Source organism: Miniopterus natalensis, chromosome 1 (genome assembly GCF_054644295.1).
Source record: "Miniopterus natalensis isolate mMinNat1 chromosome 1, mMinNat1.hap1, whole genome shotgun sequence".
Lineage (NCBI taxonomy): Eukaryota > Metazoa > Chordata > Mammalia > Chiroptera > Miniopteridae > Miniopterus > Miniopterus natalensis.
Window position 1 is genome coordinate 43,887,039 of NC_142081.1, and position 18,518 is coordinate 43,905,556.

An 18,518-nucleotide genomic window follows, 5' to 3' on the forward strand; every position below is an offset into this window, starting at 1 on the left:
AATGAGAAATTATCCAGCTATAAAAAGAAATCACATACAGATAACTCCTCAACTTATGATGTGGCTATGTCATAATAAACCCATTTTAAGTTTAAAATGTCGTAAGTCAAAAGGCATTTAATGCTACACTGTAGTATTGGTTGCTCACCCGCACGATCACATGGCTGCCTGGGAGCTGTGCCTTACTGACGCTGCCCTGCATCATGAGACAGTATCATCTGCAAACTGATAGCCCAGGAAAAGATCGAAATTCGAAGCACAGTTTCTATTGAATGGGTAATGCTTTCATACCATTGTAAAGTCAAAACCAGTAATTCGAACCATTGTAAGTTGGGGACTATCTGTACTGATACAACTACAAGGTGGATGAACCTTGAAAACATGATGGCAAGTGGAAAAGACTAATTAAACATACCACATATTGTATGATTCCATTTGTAGGAAATGTCCACAATAGGCAAATCCGTAGAGATAGAAGAAAAGTAGATTAGTGTCTGCCTCTGTCTGACTGGTGGGAGGAAAGAGGTAAATTGCATAGGATTGGATGGGAAGGGCCAGGGGGAAATAGGGAATGATTGCTAATGGGCGTAGGATTTGTTTTTGAACAGATTTTTAAAAATTGATTGTGATGATGGTTACACACTCTGAATATACTAAAAACTATTTAATTTATATACATTAATGGGTAGATTATATGGTATGTGAATTACATTTCAGTAAAGTTCTTATATATATATTTTAAAGTGCACTGCTTGAAAAATTTCCTGATGGCTGACATAAAAAAGAAGATATTTTCTGGTCAGTTCTTAGACCTTTTAGTCACAAGTACTGACTAAACTTCTGAAACTAGTTATAAAAGTTGAGCATACCTCAGGGTTACCTGGAGGGTGTATTAAAACAGATTGCTGGGCCCCACTTCCAGAGTCTCTAATTCAGCAGGTCTGGGATGGGACCTAATAACTTGCATTTTTTTTTTTTTTAAATATATCTTTATTGATTTTAGAGAGAGGAAAGGAGAAGGAGAGAGAGAGATAGAAACATAAATGATGAGAGAGTCACTGATCGGCTGCTTAGCCTGCAACCCGGGCATGTGCCCTGACTGGGAATCGAACCCCGATCGCCTGGATCCTAGGTCGAGTCGATGCTCAATCACTGAGCCACACCCAGCTGGGCTAACTTGCATTTTTAATACTCTTTGAGAAACACTGTTTATCATATTATCACTAAATTGAACTTCTTTAGAAAGCCAAATTTTAGAAACTTTTTGAGTAAAGCAGTTTAGCATTTGGCTCAGGCTTCTGTTGTGTTCAAACCTGATTATTTAAAAATATCCTTATATATTCATGTCTTTGGTTTTATGAAGGTGCCAAAAAGGAAGGAGCTGCTGGATTCTTTAAAGGAATTGGAAAAGGACTTGTGGGTGCTGTGGCTGGTCCCACTGGAGGAATCATAGATATGGCCAGCAGTACCTTCCAAGGAATTCAGAGGTAATTAAGTATATGATGTGTGCAAGGTATGCGTCTGTGTGCTAACTGTTGCTAGGAATACATAACTAGGTAAATATTTTGCCTGCTCTATGACAGGTTCACAAGGTAGAGTGCCACCAGAAAGGAATAAGAGGAGACATTGTTTATGGCTCCATTTCTCTATTATTCGACGAATGTTTATTGATACCTACTATGTGCTAGGCACCGTGCTACACACCAAGGACACAGAGTGGACAATCTAATCTCCGCCTTTATTTTTTGACATTTCTTTTCTTTGAAAAAAGTTGGAGGAGGTTGGAATGAGACAGACTTGGTTTTAGTGCTTGTTGAATTATTTTGGGCAGGTTATTTAAAGTTACTCTGATTATTTTTATCAAATATTGACATAATATGGAACATAGTACAGTGTTTAATCAACATATATATTTGTATTATTTTGAAAGATTCTCACATTTTCTTATACTTATTCTGATGCCTACAGGGCAGCAGAATCAGTTGAGGAAGTGTCCAGCCTCCGTCCCCCTCGCCCGATCCATGAAGACGGCATCATTCGTCCGTATGACAGACAGGAATCCGAGGGCTATGATTTATTTGAGGTATAAATTCTGTTCTTCATGGTCATGAGTAAAATTTAATTTTAAAGATTTCTAGGATCAGAATTTCATGGGTGATTCTTAAAGTTCCTGATTCATAAACTTCTTTAGGGATTTACACAGGAAACATGGTTTGTAGAGTAGAATTTGATTATTTGTTTTATTTTAGTGTAATGCGTTAAACGGGAATAACTGATAATTTTTTTTTTCTGCACAGGAGCAAAGCTCTTTTTTACAGAAAGGATAATGTTAAAAGAAGTCGTAGGCTTTATTACTATTTGTGTGATAGCTCATTTAGTTAACATTGTTAACTTTGGTTTCCTGCTTTGTAGCTAATTATTGGAATTTTACTGCTTCCTTTTCTCCCAACCAAATTAATTTAAGTGGACTATTCTGTAAATCTAGACTTATTCAGGTAAACAGAAGCTGGAGGAGAGAATAAAAAAAGATTATATACAATTATAATATTTTCAAACCTTAAAAAACATTTAAAGGATTTTTTTGGCTTTCATTTTAGTTTTAACTTTACTGTATTATACAGGTATATTTATATATCTGTATAAATATACTTCCATGACTAGCTTTTTCCAAAAATAAATTTATTAATGTTTTTCTACTTTGACTTTAAAATAAAATCACTCCTCATTGTTATTAGCCTATGGTTTTTATTATATGTGAATATATTTTACTTATCTGCATGCTTCTAACTTTATTTTCTTTCTTTTTCTGCCTACACAGCAAGAACTGGAAATACAGGAGTAAATGTCTCCTATACTACTACTTGATTTCATCCTTAAAAATCAAAACAAACTGTGGTATTAATTGACTGTCTGATCTATTTAGATTGAGAGTCCATTTTAATGAAGTTTTCTTTATAACTCTCTATCTGAACTTTTTATTGTAATGGCTTGACTACAGATAAAAATGGTGGCATTTGTGGTAATACTGTAAAGGAGTAAGAGAGCAATATAAAAGATCAAATGATGCAGGAAATCAACTCTCTTCTCCATTTAGTTGGTGAAAGACTTTATTGAGCTCAGAAGTACACACTTGATCATTTTGAAAATTTTATCTTTTCTAATGGTATTCATGTGCATTTCAGTTAAAGTTAAAAAAAAAGGAAATTTTGTCCAACCTTCATGTGTTCTTATGTTTGTGAGCCCTGATGATGGAATTACATAACTTTGTTTCATAAATCACCCTATACTCAGGTTATGGGAGTATTAACTGGGGCATGTTTTAATAACTGAAGTACCTGTTTCTCTGGGTCTGTCCTTAGATGTAAAGTAAGAGTTGGCACATGAATTTTGAGAATGTGTTTCCTTAATCTTGTTTTCTTTTTTAGCCTCTTGGTACTCTTGCTAGAAAAATGGGAGACATTTTATAATTATGTACATACATTCTCAGTCTTTAGCATTTATACTTTTCAAAAAATTGAATCTCCTTTGTTGGTTATGCTAATTTCACAGTTATATTAGTTTTAATTAATGTAAATAGAAGTTGAACATGTAATTAGGCAAATTGCTTATGTGGCACTTGAGTTTATAGATATCTTTATTTTTAAAAACCAGTGCTTTTTGTTTTTCAGTCTTCATTATCTTAATGAGAACAAAAAATATATAAATGATGATTTTGAAAGTAATGCCCCCATAGTTAATTTTCACAGTAAGTTATCTTATCAAGCAACTACATTCTTTCCCCCAAAATTGAAACCAAGGTATAAACTTAGATTTAATGTGTTATATATTTGAAGAGAATGAAACTGCATACAGCTGGTCAGTTGGATTATATATATTTTTAAACCATAATTATCAAAAAAGTAAATGCTTTATGTTTAAAACAAGCACTTTAAAGAAAAAAGAATGCCATCTAAAGACCAGCCTAAAACTATAACTGACAAACTTTTTTTGGGCCTAGATAATTGAGGGTTGGCAAAAATGTCACTGCATATAGTTTCTATAAGAATTAGGCACAATAACTAATTGAAGATGCTGTTTTACTTAAATCATCACTAATAATTACCCTTCCTTCTTAGGTAAAAGTAACGATTTTTAATTTCCCTGGATATATTGCAACTTTACTGAGACTTTTGGGAAATTGTATAACTTTGTTAAAATTATTTTTTACTTATTTACTTTTCATTTGTGTAGCTCATTATGTTATTAAACTTTTCCTTGTGATGATCCTTTTTACAGCTGTTTATGAATGACAAAACTTCAAGAAGCTTTTTATTGTTAAAGCTAAATATAGTTATCTTCTCTGATTTATTAGTTTTTGTTAAGATATCAGACAGCCTTTTAAACTTTTATATGTTATTATAGTTACTGGAAGAAATAGAATGATTGTACATTAGTGAGAGGACTTGGTAATTTTTCTCAATGAGTGTAGGCCTGGAGAATTAAGAAATTCAGGCTGTCTCATCCCTCGCCCATCTTGCTATAATCAGTTATGTATGATGTATTTATTGATTATCTAAACTGTGCTGGATATACAAAAGAAAATAGACTTCTATCCTTAAGAGACTAAGTATAACATAATGTGTAAATATTAAAGAGAACTAAAGTATAAAATTATTTCCTCCTAGCCCTTATTGTTATATAGGTACATTCTAAATAATTTATTTGGGAATCTTTTGATTTTTTTCCATCTTCTTTTTCTCCTGAGTATTGCTCTGTATTCTTTAATGCTCAGCTTTGAAAGTTACTAAGTCATATACTGTGTTTTTATAGGATATATTCTTCTGCTTATTCTCTATTCTTCTAGGATAATTACTGTTTATACGTGTGTGTATGTATATGCATTTATACACATGTATATATAATATGTACATATATATAGCCAGTATTTATTTAATATTCATCTTGGTTCACATACTTATGATCATATAATATTTAAAATGGTGTTTCTTGCTTTTTCATTTTAATTTTTCATGTTTATAGAAATGCTTCATTTTTAATTCTTGCATTAGCATCTCTTGGTAACCATGTATTGTGTGTTTGACCATTTCTAGCTCTTGACATTAAAGTTGGTCCTGTTATTTTAATAACAGTAATAATGAAACATTATTATATACACATTGGTTTTTCATATCTTGTATTATTTCCTTAGAATTTACTTGAAAAATAAATTGAATGCTTTTGCTAAATATTGTAGATTCCTCAAGATGCATTTTGGGAAGGGAGAGTGAATATTTTATTAACTAATCTGGTATCCTGCGGCCATCAGTGACTGAATGTCTGAATCTGAATCTCAGAGTGTAGTGGATTTTAGTAGTGCTGAAAACAAGGTTTCTGTAGTGTATTATGGTGATAAATTATACTTTAAAAGCTTTCCATGGTTTAAAGATAGCAAGAGATTGATAACTAATAAAAATGCATATAAGATGGAAAGTTGGTCGTATTTTTTGTATAGTGCATCTCAAATCTAAATATTTTAATATATCCTTAAATTTCAATGCTGAAAACAAATTTACTAAATTATATTTATTTTCCATTTTCTCTATACTAAAGAAATTAAATTATAAATGTTAAAAGATTTTAGCTAATTCATACAGGCATGATGTGAAACAAGTGACTATTAAACTCCACTTTTCTGAGACTCATTCTGAAGATGAGAGCCCAGTTCTTTGGGGATTCATCTTTGTTCATGGATTTTTATAATTGTCAAAGAATGACTGGGAACAAAGGACCTTTAAAAATGTGTATTTAATCATTGAAATAACAGCTCTGTTGTCTCTGCTTGTGATTATTATTGATTACATTATCCTTTTAATAATATTGGTGTTGTATTCTTGATTATAAAATAGTAAGGTCTTATTTATTAGGTATGTTTTGCATTTTCATATTTATTAATTATCTAATCTCTAATCATATGTTATAGATAAAATCACTAATAATATTTTATTAGTGTTAGTTATAAAAAGTAACCATTTGTTGGTTTTTAATTTGTTGACTAATTCAAGTAATTTTGAGATAGTTGAAAAAGTAAATAAATGTATTTTAATGTGTTACTATTTATACTTGAATTATTTTATGTTTGTAATTGTCTTTAGCAATCAGTTGTAACAGATATTAGAAATTTTTTAATGTTTGTATTAATATTATAATTAAATTTTCTTCTCTATTAGGAACATAATTTGATACATATGTTTATTTCTTGTGCATATTTAATCTATAAGACTAAATACTCAAAAACATTAAATAGCAGTTATCTTGGAATTTTATTATGTGTATATCTACCTCTATGTAAAATCAGTGGTTCTTAACCTTTGAGAAGGATCACAGACATTTAAAAATCAGATGAAAAATATGAACCATCCTCTGAAAGAAGTTGCAGAACCACATTTTCAAAATGTTACATTCTATTTTAGGGAGTTTATAGCCCTCCCAGGGTGCTTCCATGAGCCCGAGATTAAGAATCCCTCTAATGTTAATGTCCCATTTTTATATTAGCATATGTGCATATTCTCGTGAATGAAAATGTGTGATTATTTCTGGTAGATATTCTAAAATTTCTAAGTTATCACAGAATGCAATGTTAATTTACCAGAAGATCACTTAGTAAGTATTTAATACATACTTGTCTTTAAAGGAACAGTGGAAGTTAATTTACAAACATGTGATAAGTATCTTTTTAGCTTCACATGTGAATATGTAGAATTGTGCTTTTGTTCCTAATAATTTTCCTAACTAGCAGTTATTAAAATTAGCTAATATACAGTAGTAGAAATACGATTTGAATGCATGTATTATCCAAATCTTGAGTCCTTTTTTTTTTCTTCCAGAATCATGTCAAGAAGTTAGAAGGAGAAACTTACCGATATCACTGTGCTATTTCTGGAAGCAAGAGGACAGTCTTTATGGTTACAAATAGGTATTAACTTCAAGTGACATTTTTCCCACTGCAAATAACATAGATCTTAAGAATTTTGAAGATGTGGAGAATTTTGTTAGAGGATGTGGAGAACTATATTCCAACTGCAAAGTGTCCATTGTCATAGAATCGTAAAGACACAGATCTGGATGGGCCGTTTGAGATAATCTGTTCAGACCCTCTCATTGTGGAAGATGCTGAAACTGACTCAGCGTGGTTTAAGGGCTTAGCCAAGTCACACACCTGAGATGGGGTCTAGAAGAGACTTCATAAGTGCTGTAGTGATACAGATATATGTGAATTACAAATCTAGTTATAGAGGCTGAATTCATGAATCGCTGCTTCTCACTAGGTTTTATTTTGGATGATTAGTATACCTTTTTTAAAGGATGGTATTATTTCTGTATGTTTATTCCAGTTTTTTCTAAGTATTTTGGGAGTTGTAAATAATTTTTCCAAATAAAAGAACTTAGACTAAACTACTGTTTATTTTCCTGAGATTTTCCCTACATCACTTATTCCAGAATGACAATTACAGATTAATAATTTTCAAAACTTTCTAAGTTATGTATTTTTGTAGGACTAAGGCAGAGTACTTATAGTAAGCAAAATCTGCATTTTGTTCCTTACTAAGACATTTAAATGTATTTGGTTGGGAAAGTCTGAAATGATGGGATTCAGACTTAAACCTACAAACTTTTTTAAAAAGAGAGTTAACCATTCATCTGATTTGCCCATTAATTAAGAAATTAAAATATTCACAAAACAATCTAAGAAGCAGTTTTGGCAGACAAGTAATCATTTATTTTTTATGCTTAAAATTTTATATCCATTAGATTAGACCAAAAACAATGTCTATTTATATTGTGTATTGTAGTTAGCTGCAATAGCTATATGTTAACTTATTTTAAAATTGTATACCAACACTGGACAATGGAAATGTTAATTTAAAAAAAATATATATATCTTTATTGATTTCAGAGAGAGGAAGGGAGAGGGAGAGAGAGATAGAAACATCAATGATGAGAGTCATTGATCGGCTGCGGCCCGCAACCCGGGCATGTGCCCTGACCAGGAATTGAACCCTGATCGCCTGGATCCTAGGTCAACGCTCAACCGCTGAGCCACGTCCGGCTGGGCTATTTTTTGTTTTTTGTTTGGTAATACTTAGTACTTGCTTGATTAGGCATTTTGTGGGACTATTGCTGTGTATATTATTAATGAATTACACATTTAACTTCTCTTCAAGTAAATTGAAAAATCAGGGTAATTTTCAGTTTAGTCACTTACAGAGCTTAGAGCTTTTCAGGAAGTAGTTCATAGTCCTCCCAACATCAGAAAAATAATATTTCTGACCAGTACAATGACTTAGTCTCCTTGTAGTAGACTCTAACAGGAATTTCTTTGATTAAGATAGTTATCATTATGCTGATTTGTTTGATCTTTAATGATTACATAAAAATAGCCTTTATTACAAAATCATCACTTTAAAAAATAACTCTTACTTTTTACTGCTAAAGTTATGCTTATTTATTGTAGATAATATAGATCAGGAATCAACAAAATTTCTTTAAAGGGCCAGATATTAAAAACTTAGGCTTTAAGGGCTATCTCATGTTTCCCATCTATATCCATCTCTGCCCTTCTAGTGAGAAAACAGTCATGAACAATATGAAAATGAACAGGGTGAATGTGCTCCAGTAAGATTTTATTTACTAAAACAGGCCGTGGGCTGGATTTGGCTCACAGGCCATAGTTTGCCAACTCCTGATGTAAATAATAATTAAGAAAATGAAACTAACTAAAGCTGTGATTTGCCTTGGACAGAGCTGGTTGTACTTTTTGTCCCAATTTAAGTATTAGTGGCTATCCCTTTCATTCTGAAAAGTGTCCTAATTTGAATGATAAGTTATAGGATAACCACTAAAAATAGCTTTTAACAGCAGTCCCTTCATCCAGAGATATCAGCTGGTATATCAGACTTTTGCAGTATATTTTATAAAAAACTATGTACAAAAAATGCACCGTGTACATTTAACTAACCTCGTTTTTTCACCAAAAATTATATATTGTGATCATCTTCCCAAACCATTAAATATTCTTTGACAACATGATATTTAATGGCTGCATAATGTTGTGTTTATGAATATACTATAACTTACTCAAATGCTGACTATTTGACATTCAATTTTCTCTTTCCCAGTATTTTATTATTATAAACACATCTTTGCAGCTAAGTATTTTTTTCTATGATTATTTCCTTCAGATAAATTCTTACCAGTGGGATTATTGATTTTAAAATTGTGAAGATTTTTGAGGCCCTTTCTATTTATTGCCAACTTGTTTTATCAGAAAGTCTGTATCAGTTTTTTAACACACAACTAATAGTATATGGGAATGTCCTTTCTTCTGTATTTTGCTAAGACTAGATGTTACTTAAACTTTTTTTGGTTTTGCTAATTTAATGGGTAGAAAATAATTTGTTTTATTGGCATTTCTTTGATTGCTAATGAGTATGACATTTGAATACATTCACCACCCATTTATGTTTTCTATATTATGAATTGCTTATTCATAGCCTTTCCTCATTTTTCATTAGCCTTTTTCTTACTGAATTTAAGGACATTCTATTGATTAGTGATCTTAGCCCTTTACCCAATGTCTTACTAACATTTTAATCATTATTGGAGTTTTTCAGTACTTAGGGCTTTTGGTTTTTCCATATTGAAATTCGTCCAAAATTTGGTCTCAATATTTTTTTCTGATCAGTTACTAGAAACAAAGTATGAGTTCTCATGACCTGAATTTATTAGGCTGCAGTTCTATTAGTTGGTCCTAACTCCTATGTAATATTTTATATTAGAAATTACATTCAGTACAATGTCTTCATTAGGAAATTGTTCTCTGAGCAGACTTTTTTTTTTAAACCATCTGTCTTAGTCTGTTTGGGCTGCTATTGCAAAAATACCATAGACAGGTGGCTTAAACTACAAATTGTTATTTTTCACAGTTCCGGAGGCTGGGAGGTCCAAGATCAAGGGGCTGGCAGACTGTATGTCTGGTGAGGCCCCACTTCCTGGTTCATAGATGGGTCTTCTTATTCTTTCCTCATGTAGCAGAAGGTGCAGGGGCATTTTCTCAGGCCTCTTTTATAAGGGCACTGATCCCATCCATTCCTGAGGGCTTTACCCTCATGACCTAATCACCGCCCAAAGGTCCCACCTCCAGATACCATCACATTACGGGTTAGGATTCAACATACGAATTGAGGGGGGATATAAACCTTCACTCATCTCTGTATAACAGATCCAGGGACTTGGAGATGAATGCTACATCTTCTCTTCCCTCCCATCAACAGGGAGAACCTACAAATTATCAGTGACATCACAGTGTAATAGTCGCTAAGGTAAAGTGATGAACAGAGACCCTTAAGATTCTTGGTCCAGTAAGGTACTTAAGCTGAGTCTTGTAGAGTTGGAGCTGTGATACAGGGAAACGAAGCGAGCCGAGACATAAGCATTACGGCACTTTGAACAGTAAGATCGCTTTGGAATGGCTGGATAGTGGGGTGTTCGTAGGGAAGTGCTGGGCGTTGAAGTAGGAGTCATAGGTGCCTGCTCATACTGCCAGGAGGGTCGGGGCTTCATTACAGTGGTGCAAGAGTACTAATTTGTTTAAAGACTGTTATTCTATGATTCAGCATTGCAGCTTTTCATGCAGAGATATATGCACATGGGACAGGGATAAGTCTCTCTGTTCTTTCCCACTGAAGGCTTGTGAACAAGTAGTAGTGTGATGAACTTTGTAGTTTGTAAAGATGTCTGGCAGCATTTTGGATGCTGGATGGGGGAGGATCAGAATGGAGGCAAGGAGACCAGTTAGAGAGCAGTTAGAGGCTGTTCTGTTGCTGCACAACAGATTACCCTAAAATGAGAAGCTGAAAACTTCCTGCGGGTCTGGAGTACAGTGCAGCATGGCTGGTCCCTGCTCAGGGTCCCTCAGGGCTGAAGTCTAGGTGTTCACTTCCTTTCTGGAAACTCCTGGGAAGAATCCCCTCCTGAGCTCATTTAATGTTGTCAGCAGAATTCAGTTTCTTGCAGTTGAAGGACCAAGATCCCTATTTCCTCAGTCTCTGTAAGGCATGGTGCTATCAGCTCCTAGAGCCTACCTGCCGTCCTTATTATGTGGTGCTTTCCATTTGCAACCAGTAATAGCTCCCTGAATCTCTGACTTCTCTGTCTCTAACCCAGATTTAAAGGGTCAGGCCCACCCAGATAAACTTTTTTCTCAAAGTCACCTGTGCCTTATAACAAACCTCATGGGGGTTTGTTATATCATATTCATAGTTCTGGGATTATACAGAGCCATATACCAGGAAGTGGGGAGCTTTGGGGACTGTCTTAGGGTTCTGTCTACCACAGAGATTGTGGTGGTTGTCCTGAGAGGAAGTGGCGAGGGGCAAAGCTAAAAGAATACAGGGGCATCCTGAAGAGACAGGGCTTGGTGACTGGTGGAATGTGGAGGAGACGGGATGCAAGGCAACGTTCTGGTTTGGGGCTTGAGAGGTGAGAGTGCTGGTCTTACCCTTTACAGTAGTTCGAGGGGAAAGATGATGACTTTTTTATTTTTGTTTTTGAATTTGACTGACTTTAATGTAGCTTTGAGATATCAAAGTGTAGATGCCTCAGTAGCAGACACACAGACCATTGAGGTTTGGATAAAGATTTGGAGTTGAGATCTTTGACTCTGAGTGTGTTGAATAGAAGATGACCGAGATTTGAGCTCTGGTAAACTCAGAGAAGGAAAATGAAGATTTAAGGTGGTAGAAAAACAGTAATATTACTGGTATGGTCAAGAGAAGAGCAAGTTTTGAGACATTCGGAATGATGGACTGCATTTGACACAGTGATTTGTAGTGATTGTCTTTAACTCTTACCTATCATCTGATCTCAACTAGGGCAGGGGGTGGGGGGAGTGGAACCCAGTTCCGAGAGACTGTTTGGAATGTGTAGGGGTATTGGAGGTTGTCACAGTGATTGGGGGGCACTTAGCAGGCTGGGGCTAAGGGTGCTGAACTCCCCAAACAAGCCCCAAATTTTAATAGCACCTCTGCTGAGAGTTATTGTACCTCCGGTCTGTTTTGGTTCCCACACTCCGTTGGTCACCAGGTTCATCTAACTCTACCTTGTAAACATCTGGAATCTAGCTTTTGTTCCCTTCTCATGGCCACTGCTTTAATTGAGGCTCTCACTGTTTCCTGATGGAACTATTAAAATAACTTCCTGCCCTGATTGTCTCCCGTACCTGTCCTCCATGACTACTAGAGCCATCACTCTGAAGTAAGAATTTTTCCCATTGCTTATAGGTTAAAGTCAAAATTTCTTAAAATGGCAAAAAAAACCCCCTTCAAGATCTGTCACTAAGCTAATTTTCTCACCTCTGTATATATCTGGTGCTCCAGCTACTCCTCCACATCCCTCAGATAAATCTTTCCTTCTTTGTACCCCTCTATATGTCGGTGCACAGGTCCCTTTGTCTGGACTTGAATTTCCCTTTCCCACCTAGACGACTCCTTCCTTTCAAGAATCAGCATAGTAAGTCTTCTCCTGTGCTCCAAAAACTTTTCTGCACACTCTGCTATTGCACTTCTCTAACTGTGCCGTAGCATTTATTTCCATGTTGATTTTCCCTCTGGCCTCTGAGTACCTCTCAAGCAGAAACCCCGTCGTCTTTGTTTCTCCAGCACCTAGACATCTGTGGAATTAACAGATCTTCTACTTCCCCAGTTTTGCTTTCTGTTAGAGAAACTCCAGAGTCAAGTATAGTTATATCAGTAATTAATCTGAATCACACACTGGAAAGTCAATGTGCACACCCTTTAAAGATTCTATTTTTTTTATTGCTATTGAGTAAAATGGGATACTTACTCTGTGATATAGTATATTAGTGTTAAAGTGTTCAAACCTGATATTTATTAGTAGGCCTAACGTGGCTCTTTGCTGACATTTGAGGTTTGTGACATTTCCTGCGCAATCTTTCTTGACTGGAAGGCATAAAATGATTGACAGTAAAGAGCAATTAATAATTTTCCAAGTAAGACATTTTCAGGAGTGTCTGCCTTTATTGCTTCCCAGATGAGAGTACAGCCTGTTTCTATGTGTTTAAAAGATGATTTTAGTTTTTCGCTTAATTTAAAAAAAAATGACACTTGTAAATTTTGCAAGATTAGCAGAAGCAGAATTTTTGAAAGTCTGCTTTGTTAATTGGTATGTGCCATATTTGCTCTTTGTTTGACAGTCACCTAGACTTTTTTGATGTGAAACATACTATTTTTAATGCCAGGTTATATTATTTACTGAGTACTACCTGTTCCATCCAGCAGAGTGAAATATTAGAGATAATCATTAGCAGTCTTTATCATTCATTACCTGTATATTTTTGTTTCCTTTTGCAAAATAGGCGAGTGTTGTATATAAAGGAAGTTGAAATCCTCGGCCTTATGTCCATTGACTGGCAGCATCCATTTGAAGATTTTGTATTTCCTCCTAGTGTCAATGGAAACCAGCTAAACATTTCAGTTAAGGTAAGAAAACTTGAATCACATTTTTAGAGCCAAGAATTTGTTAAATAAGTGGAAACTGATTTTTTTAACAGTTAACTACACAAAATATTTGAAGGATTGTTATTATTTGCTGAAATGTAAGAAAAGATGTAATCGATTTATTTGTACACTGCACTTTATTTTCTGACAGTCCTTGATTGTGTTGAATGAAATATCAAGTCTGTCCACTGAAAGAATTAAGATGCTGATACTTCCTTTTTGGGAGAATAAAGCATTAGTAAATAAAAGGTCTTTTTAATATTATAGGATACCTGTTTTGCTTTAATCTTAGATAGATGCTTCTGGAAAGATTCCCTTTTTTAGGCATTTAGGATATTGTTATAAATATTGTGTCTAAAATACTCATGTTCTATAATATTTGACATTTGTAGAATGCTAAAACAATTGAAGTGTGTAAAAATACTCTCAAGTCTTTCCTCCCATCATTTTCTAAGAAAGAACTTCAATTACATAGCAAGTAATTAGTAAAAATGATAGCCCATTTTTTGCTTAGTTCTCAGACTCACTTTACTTTGCAATATATATATAATTTTTTATTATGTTATATTATAAATTTATTTTCACCTCTTTAAAAGAAACTAAAAAGTGTCATTCTAAAGATGGTAATGTCTTCATATATTTTTCCTGAACAATAATGATGTTATCTGTATTACTGAAACTATCTAAAAAGCATTTATCATAAAATTTAATAGAGATGCAAGTACTATTATTTTTTAAATATGTCTTTATTGATTTCAGAGAGAGGAAGGGAGAGGGAGACAGAAACATCAGTGATGAGAGAGTCATTGATCGGCTGCCTCCTGCACTCCCCCTACTGGGGATCGAGCCCGTAACCTGGGCCTGTGCCCTGACCGGGAATCGAACCCCGATAGCCTGGATCATAGGTTGATGCTCAACCGCTGAGCCACACTAGCAGGGCAGTACTATTATTTTTCAATTTATGTTTCCTTTCATAGAAGTTAAAGAACCACCATGAAACTATAGCATTTTTTATTTCAGCTTTCCCGCACTGTAGAGTGTCAAGGTGTAAAGAGTGCGTTAGTAAATGAACATAGTTTTCAAGCTAGGAGAGACTGTGTCACTGTGCATGTGTATTACAGCTTCTTCAGTTACCACTTTTCTTTCACATCAGTGGTGAGAACTGACTCAATGTATTTTACATTATATAAGAATTTTATCTATCAGCCAAGGAAATGAAGGAAAGGTTTTTTGATTTGTCAGATGTGATGATAAATATCATAGCCTGCAAAAAACCATTATTTTATACAGATAGAGGTATTTCACCCAATTTCATAAATTCTAACAACTCGTATATGGAACCACTGTCTTGTACCAAAATGATTTACTTTTTATTCTACTTGATTATGTGTATTTTGTATGGTTATAAAATAGAGCTGACATTTAAGCATCCAATTAAAGGTTATGAGTTCTTTTTCTTCCCCAGAATAATTTCTTTTCTGTCATCCTTTCTTTTGAAATAGGAGCAGGGTCTGTTCCACAAAAAAGACAGTGCTAATCAAGCCTGTCTCCGGAAAATTTACCTGCAAGATGCCACCACAGCAGAGGTAAACTATTTATTTCAAAGAATGTCCCTCAGTTTTTTAGCTGAAAGATATTGTGAAAATCTGTTATAATTAACAGTACTCATTATTTCTCCCGAAAGATCTTCCAGTTATATTTGGATGGCTATATGAGCTTAAAATAATGTACTGTGGGCTGAGTAGGTCCGAAGAGCCTTATTTTAGCATTAGACGTATGGACTGTGTTTTCCTAGTCCATGGCTCTTGGACCTCATTGGAAAGCTCCAATTCTTGCTTTTGTACCTTTCTCCACCACCAGATTAGCCTGTACTTTTCTTTACCATTTATAATAAATATCTTATTTTGCAGAGAGCATGTCATGCCATTGAGGATGCCCAGTCAATGAGATACCAGCGAAAGTTGATGAAGCAGTCATCACTGAAACTTCTCAGGCCCCAAATGCCATTGTAATCGCGGATCTCAGGGGGCTGCTCCTGGGAGAAAACCAGTCATCAGTCTTGTCTATGAACCACTCTCCTTATCTTACCAAAAAGAATTTTTTAAGCAGTCCTTTAGTTGTAGAATTTTTTTCTAGAATACCTGCTTACTGGGTTTTTATGTGTTCCCTTTTAGTTTTGACTCTGATTTTGTAACCATGTTTATGTTAATAGTCCACTCTACAGTGCCACCAAATGGGTAAGACCCTTAAAGAAATTCCGCCTCACACTCTGAGTGAAATTTCCATTAATGTTAAAATTGTGAAACAAAGGGTAATAGGTTTGTTTTTAATTCAAGTCCTTACTCAAGAGTAAGAAAGCAGCCTAGAATGAGTAATGCTCTTTGAGAGGTTGGGACAAATACTGGATACCTTGTTCAGTAACCGAACTAATGATTTTGGTAAACTAGGTAATTGACTGAAGAGAAACCACTGAAGGGAGAAATGATGTTTCCTGTTTTTCATGAAAACATTGTTCTCCTAATAAAAGTGTTTTACTTTGGTGCTTATTTCTCCTCCTTGCACGATAATATACAGACATATGGAAAAATCAAAACTTCAGACATCAACACTGCCTCTGTAATGTACCATTTACAAAATTTAGGAAATTACTTGCATGCTCTTTTAAGATGAAGTCAGATAGCACAACTATAATTTGCTGATCCATGAAAATATTGCACTTTAAGTTTTCAAGACTTAGAAGTATGAAAAATTTCATATTTTTATATCTCCAGAAATTTGTTTTTTATAATTTAAAAGATATTTAAGGGCATTATAAATTAACACTTCATTATAATGCACACCTAGAAATGTATTTTAAATACTTATTAGAGAGAATGAAAAGTCTCTAGTTGCTTTATGCATAAGTAAAATAAGGCATATAAACAACCCTGGAAAATAATTGGTCGGTGTGTGCTTTGAGGGAGCAGGCCTGTGAGGATCAGTCCATTGCAGGATTGTTTTTTTCTTTTCTGCATCTTATGCTGCCTAGTAGAGCTTTTTAAAAATTCTCAAAAGTACTTAATTTCCTCAGATGAATCTTTAAATTTGCTCTGGTTTTTAACATGGCATTGATGAGATGGAGATGTGGACACGCTTGGTTCGTTCTGTTTTTGTTGACGTGCAGTAATGTTTCTACTACCTTTATTCATGTTTTTAAAGACTGGCCTTAAAACGTTAAAATTTTTTCTAGTTATTATTTACTGCATACTTCAAGAAGGAGGGTGTAATAACTGATTCCCTAAGTGTTTGATCTCTGATATGGTATGGTGGTCTTCGCTTTTTCAACATCATTTTTTTTTTCTGTGAAGAAAAGTATCACATATAAAACTTCTAGGGTTAAACAGAATCATCAGGGGTTAATTGCAGTTTATTAAAAGGTGCATCACAAACAGTTTCATAGCAAGTGTGCTGGTATTTTGACTTAATCAGGAATCTGAGATATCTATTTTTCATACGAATCACAGCTATTGACAATGCCCTAAATATTTAAGAAACTTTATTGTACTGGTGGCATGTACAAAACACTGAACTAAGAAAAATTTATAGAAACCTATAAACTCCTCATCTCAAATTGGCTTAAGAGCAGATTTTCAAATATTGGTAACATTTTAATTTGGTTAATCCCCTGGGACAGAAATAATTTATTGGTAAAGTGTAATAATGTCTTTTGTGCTTTTAAAATGCTTTGAGAATCAGTTTTTTGCATATGAAGTACTGAGAGAAATAAAACATTTGGTACATTGTTTGCAGGCGTGAAAACTTTGTGGGTTTGTGTTAAATACTCAAGTAACATTTGCTTTTATCATTTATGCCTGTCCCCTTTCCTCTTCCAGTCCTGTACAGTGAGAAGTGAGATTAATGAGGGAGGCCTCCCACAGCTGTCAGTCTGCTCTCTGTATCTACGAGTCTGCTGCTGTTTTGTTCATTTGTTTTTATTTTGTTCACTAGGTTTCACATATAAGTGAAATCATGTGTTTGTCTTTCTCTGAATGAGGAGGGCAGGGAGGTTGGGGAGCTGGGTAAAAAGGTGAAGGGATTAAGCAAAAAACAAACAAAACAAAACAAAACTCACAGACACAGTGTGGTGATGCCCAGAGGGAAATGGGGGTGAGGGAGGCAGGAGAGGGTAAAGGGGAGGTAACTGTTGAGGGAAGGAGACTTGACTTGGGGTGGTGAACACACAATATATCACAGAATTGTATGCCTGAAACCTATATGATTGTATTAACCAACGTCACCACAATAAATTCAGTGCCAAAAGAAAAAAATAGTTATGGAGGACTTGGTAAGAGGCTAAGCAGGGAAAGGTGTTCCCGAGGGTACCCTGTGATCGCAGCGGGGTTTGCACTGAGGCCGTGCCTCCTGGTGCCTGTCAGACACTGGCCGTGAGTGACGGGGACCCTAGGACAGGCCCACGCCTGGGAGACGAGCTCCTCTGACTGCTGACTGTGGCTTGAAGTAAGAAGCCTTGCAGAACCTTTCGTGGACTTCGTGGCAGGATGGGAGGCTCCTACCCAATTTGTCTTTCTGTCTCTGTCTTCTTGTCCTGCCTCCCCCTTCCCCCACTGGGAGATCAGTGGATGGATCTCCTTACCTGTGTTTCATGATACAGTATTGCTTTTGTCCTGCGCTGTGTGTGAGGAGGACACTGTCATCTTTTGGGTGCTCAGGGCCTCTAAGTGTGTGGATCTGCTGCTGCCTGTATCTGTATTTTTAACAACATTCCACATGTGTTTCTAACGTAAAGCCAGGACTAAAAATTAATGTTCTAGGCTTAAAATAATCAAACTCTTGAAGAACTACAGCTATAAATGCCAGTTAAAATGTAGAATTGCAGTCACTGGTTTCCTCTTTATTGGAGAGGAAACCAAAAATCCTTAAAGGGAAGGACATTACTCATGTCAGAATTATCGTCCACAGGGACAG

The 18,518-nt window shown here is 35.0% G+C and overlaps 1 protein-coding gene across 2 annotated transcripts in view; it reads left to right on the forward strand.

Annotated features, from left to right (window-relative positions):
• VPS13C (vacuolar protein sorting 13 homolog C) overlaps window positions 1-17,335 on the forward strand; it is a 168,592-nt gene extending 151,257 nt beyond the window's left edge. The window contains exons 78-83 of one of the 2 annotated variants that reach the window (XM_087821106.1): window positions 1,364-1,487; window positions 1,969-2,083; window positions 6,864-6,952; window positions 13,412-13,535; window positions 15,056-15,139; window positions 15,464-17,335. In XM_087821106.1, coding sequence (XP_087677232.1) covers window positions 1,364-1,487; window positions 1,969-2,083; window positions 6,864-6,952; window positions 13,412-13,535; window positions 15,056-15,139; window positions 15,464-15,565 — 638 coding nt within the window. In that variant the 3' untranslated portion in view covers window positions 15,566-17,335. Of the gene's footprint in view, window positions 1-1,363; window positions 1,488-1,968; window positions 2,084-2,818; window positions 4,269-6,863; window positions 6,953-13,411; window positions 13,536-15,055; window positions 15,140-15,463 lie in introns of those variants that run through there. The other variant, XM_087821108.1, reaches the window with a different exon arrangement.
• The last annotated feature ends 1,183 nt before the right edge of the window (window positions 17,336-18,518 follow it).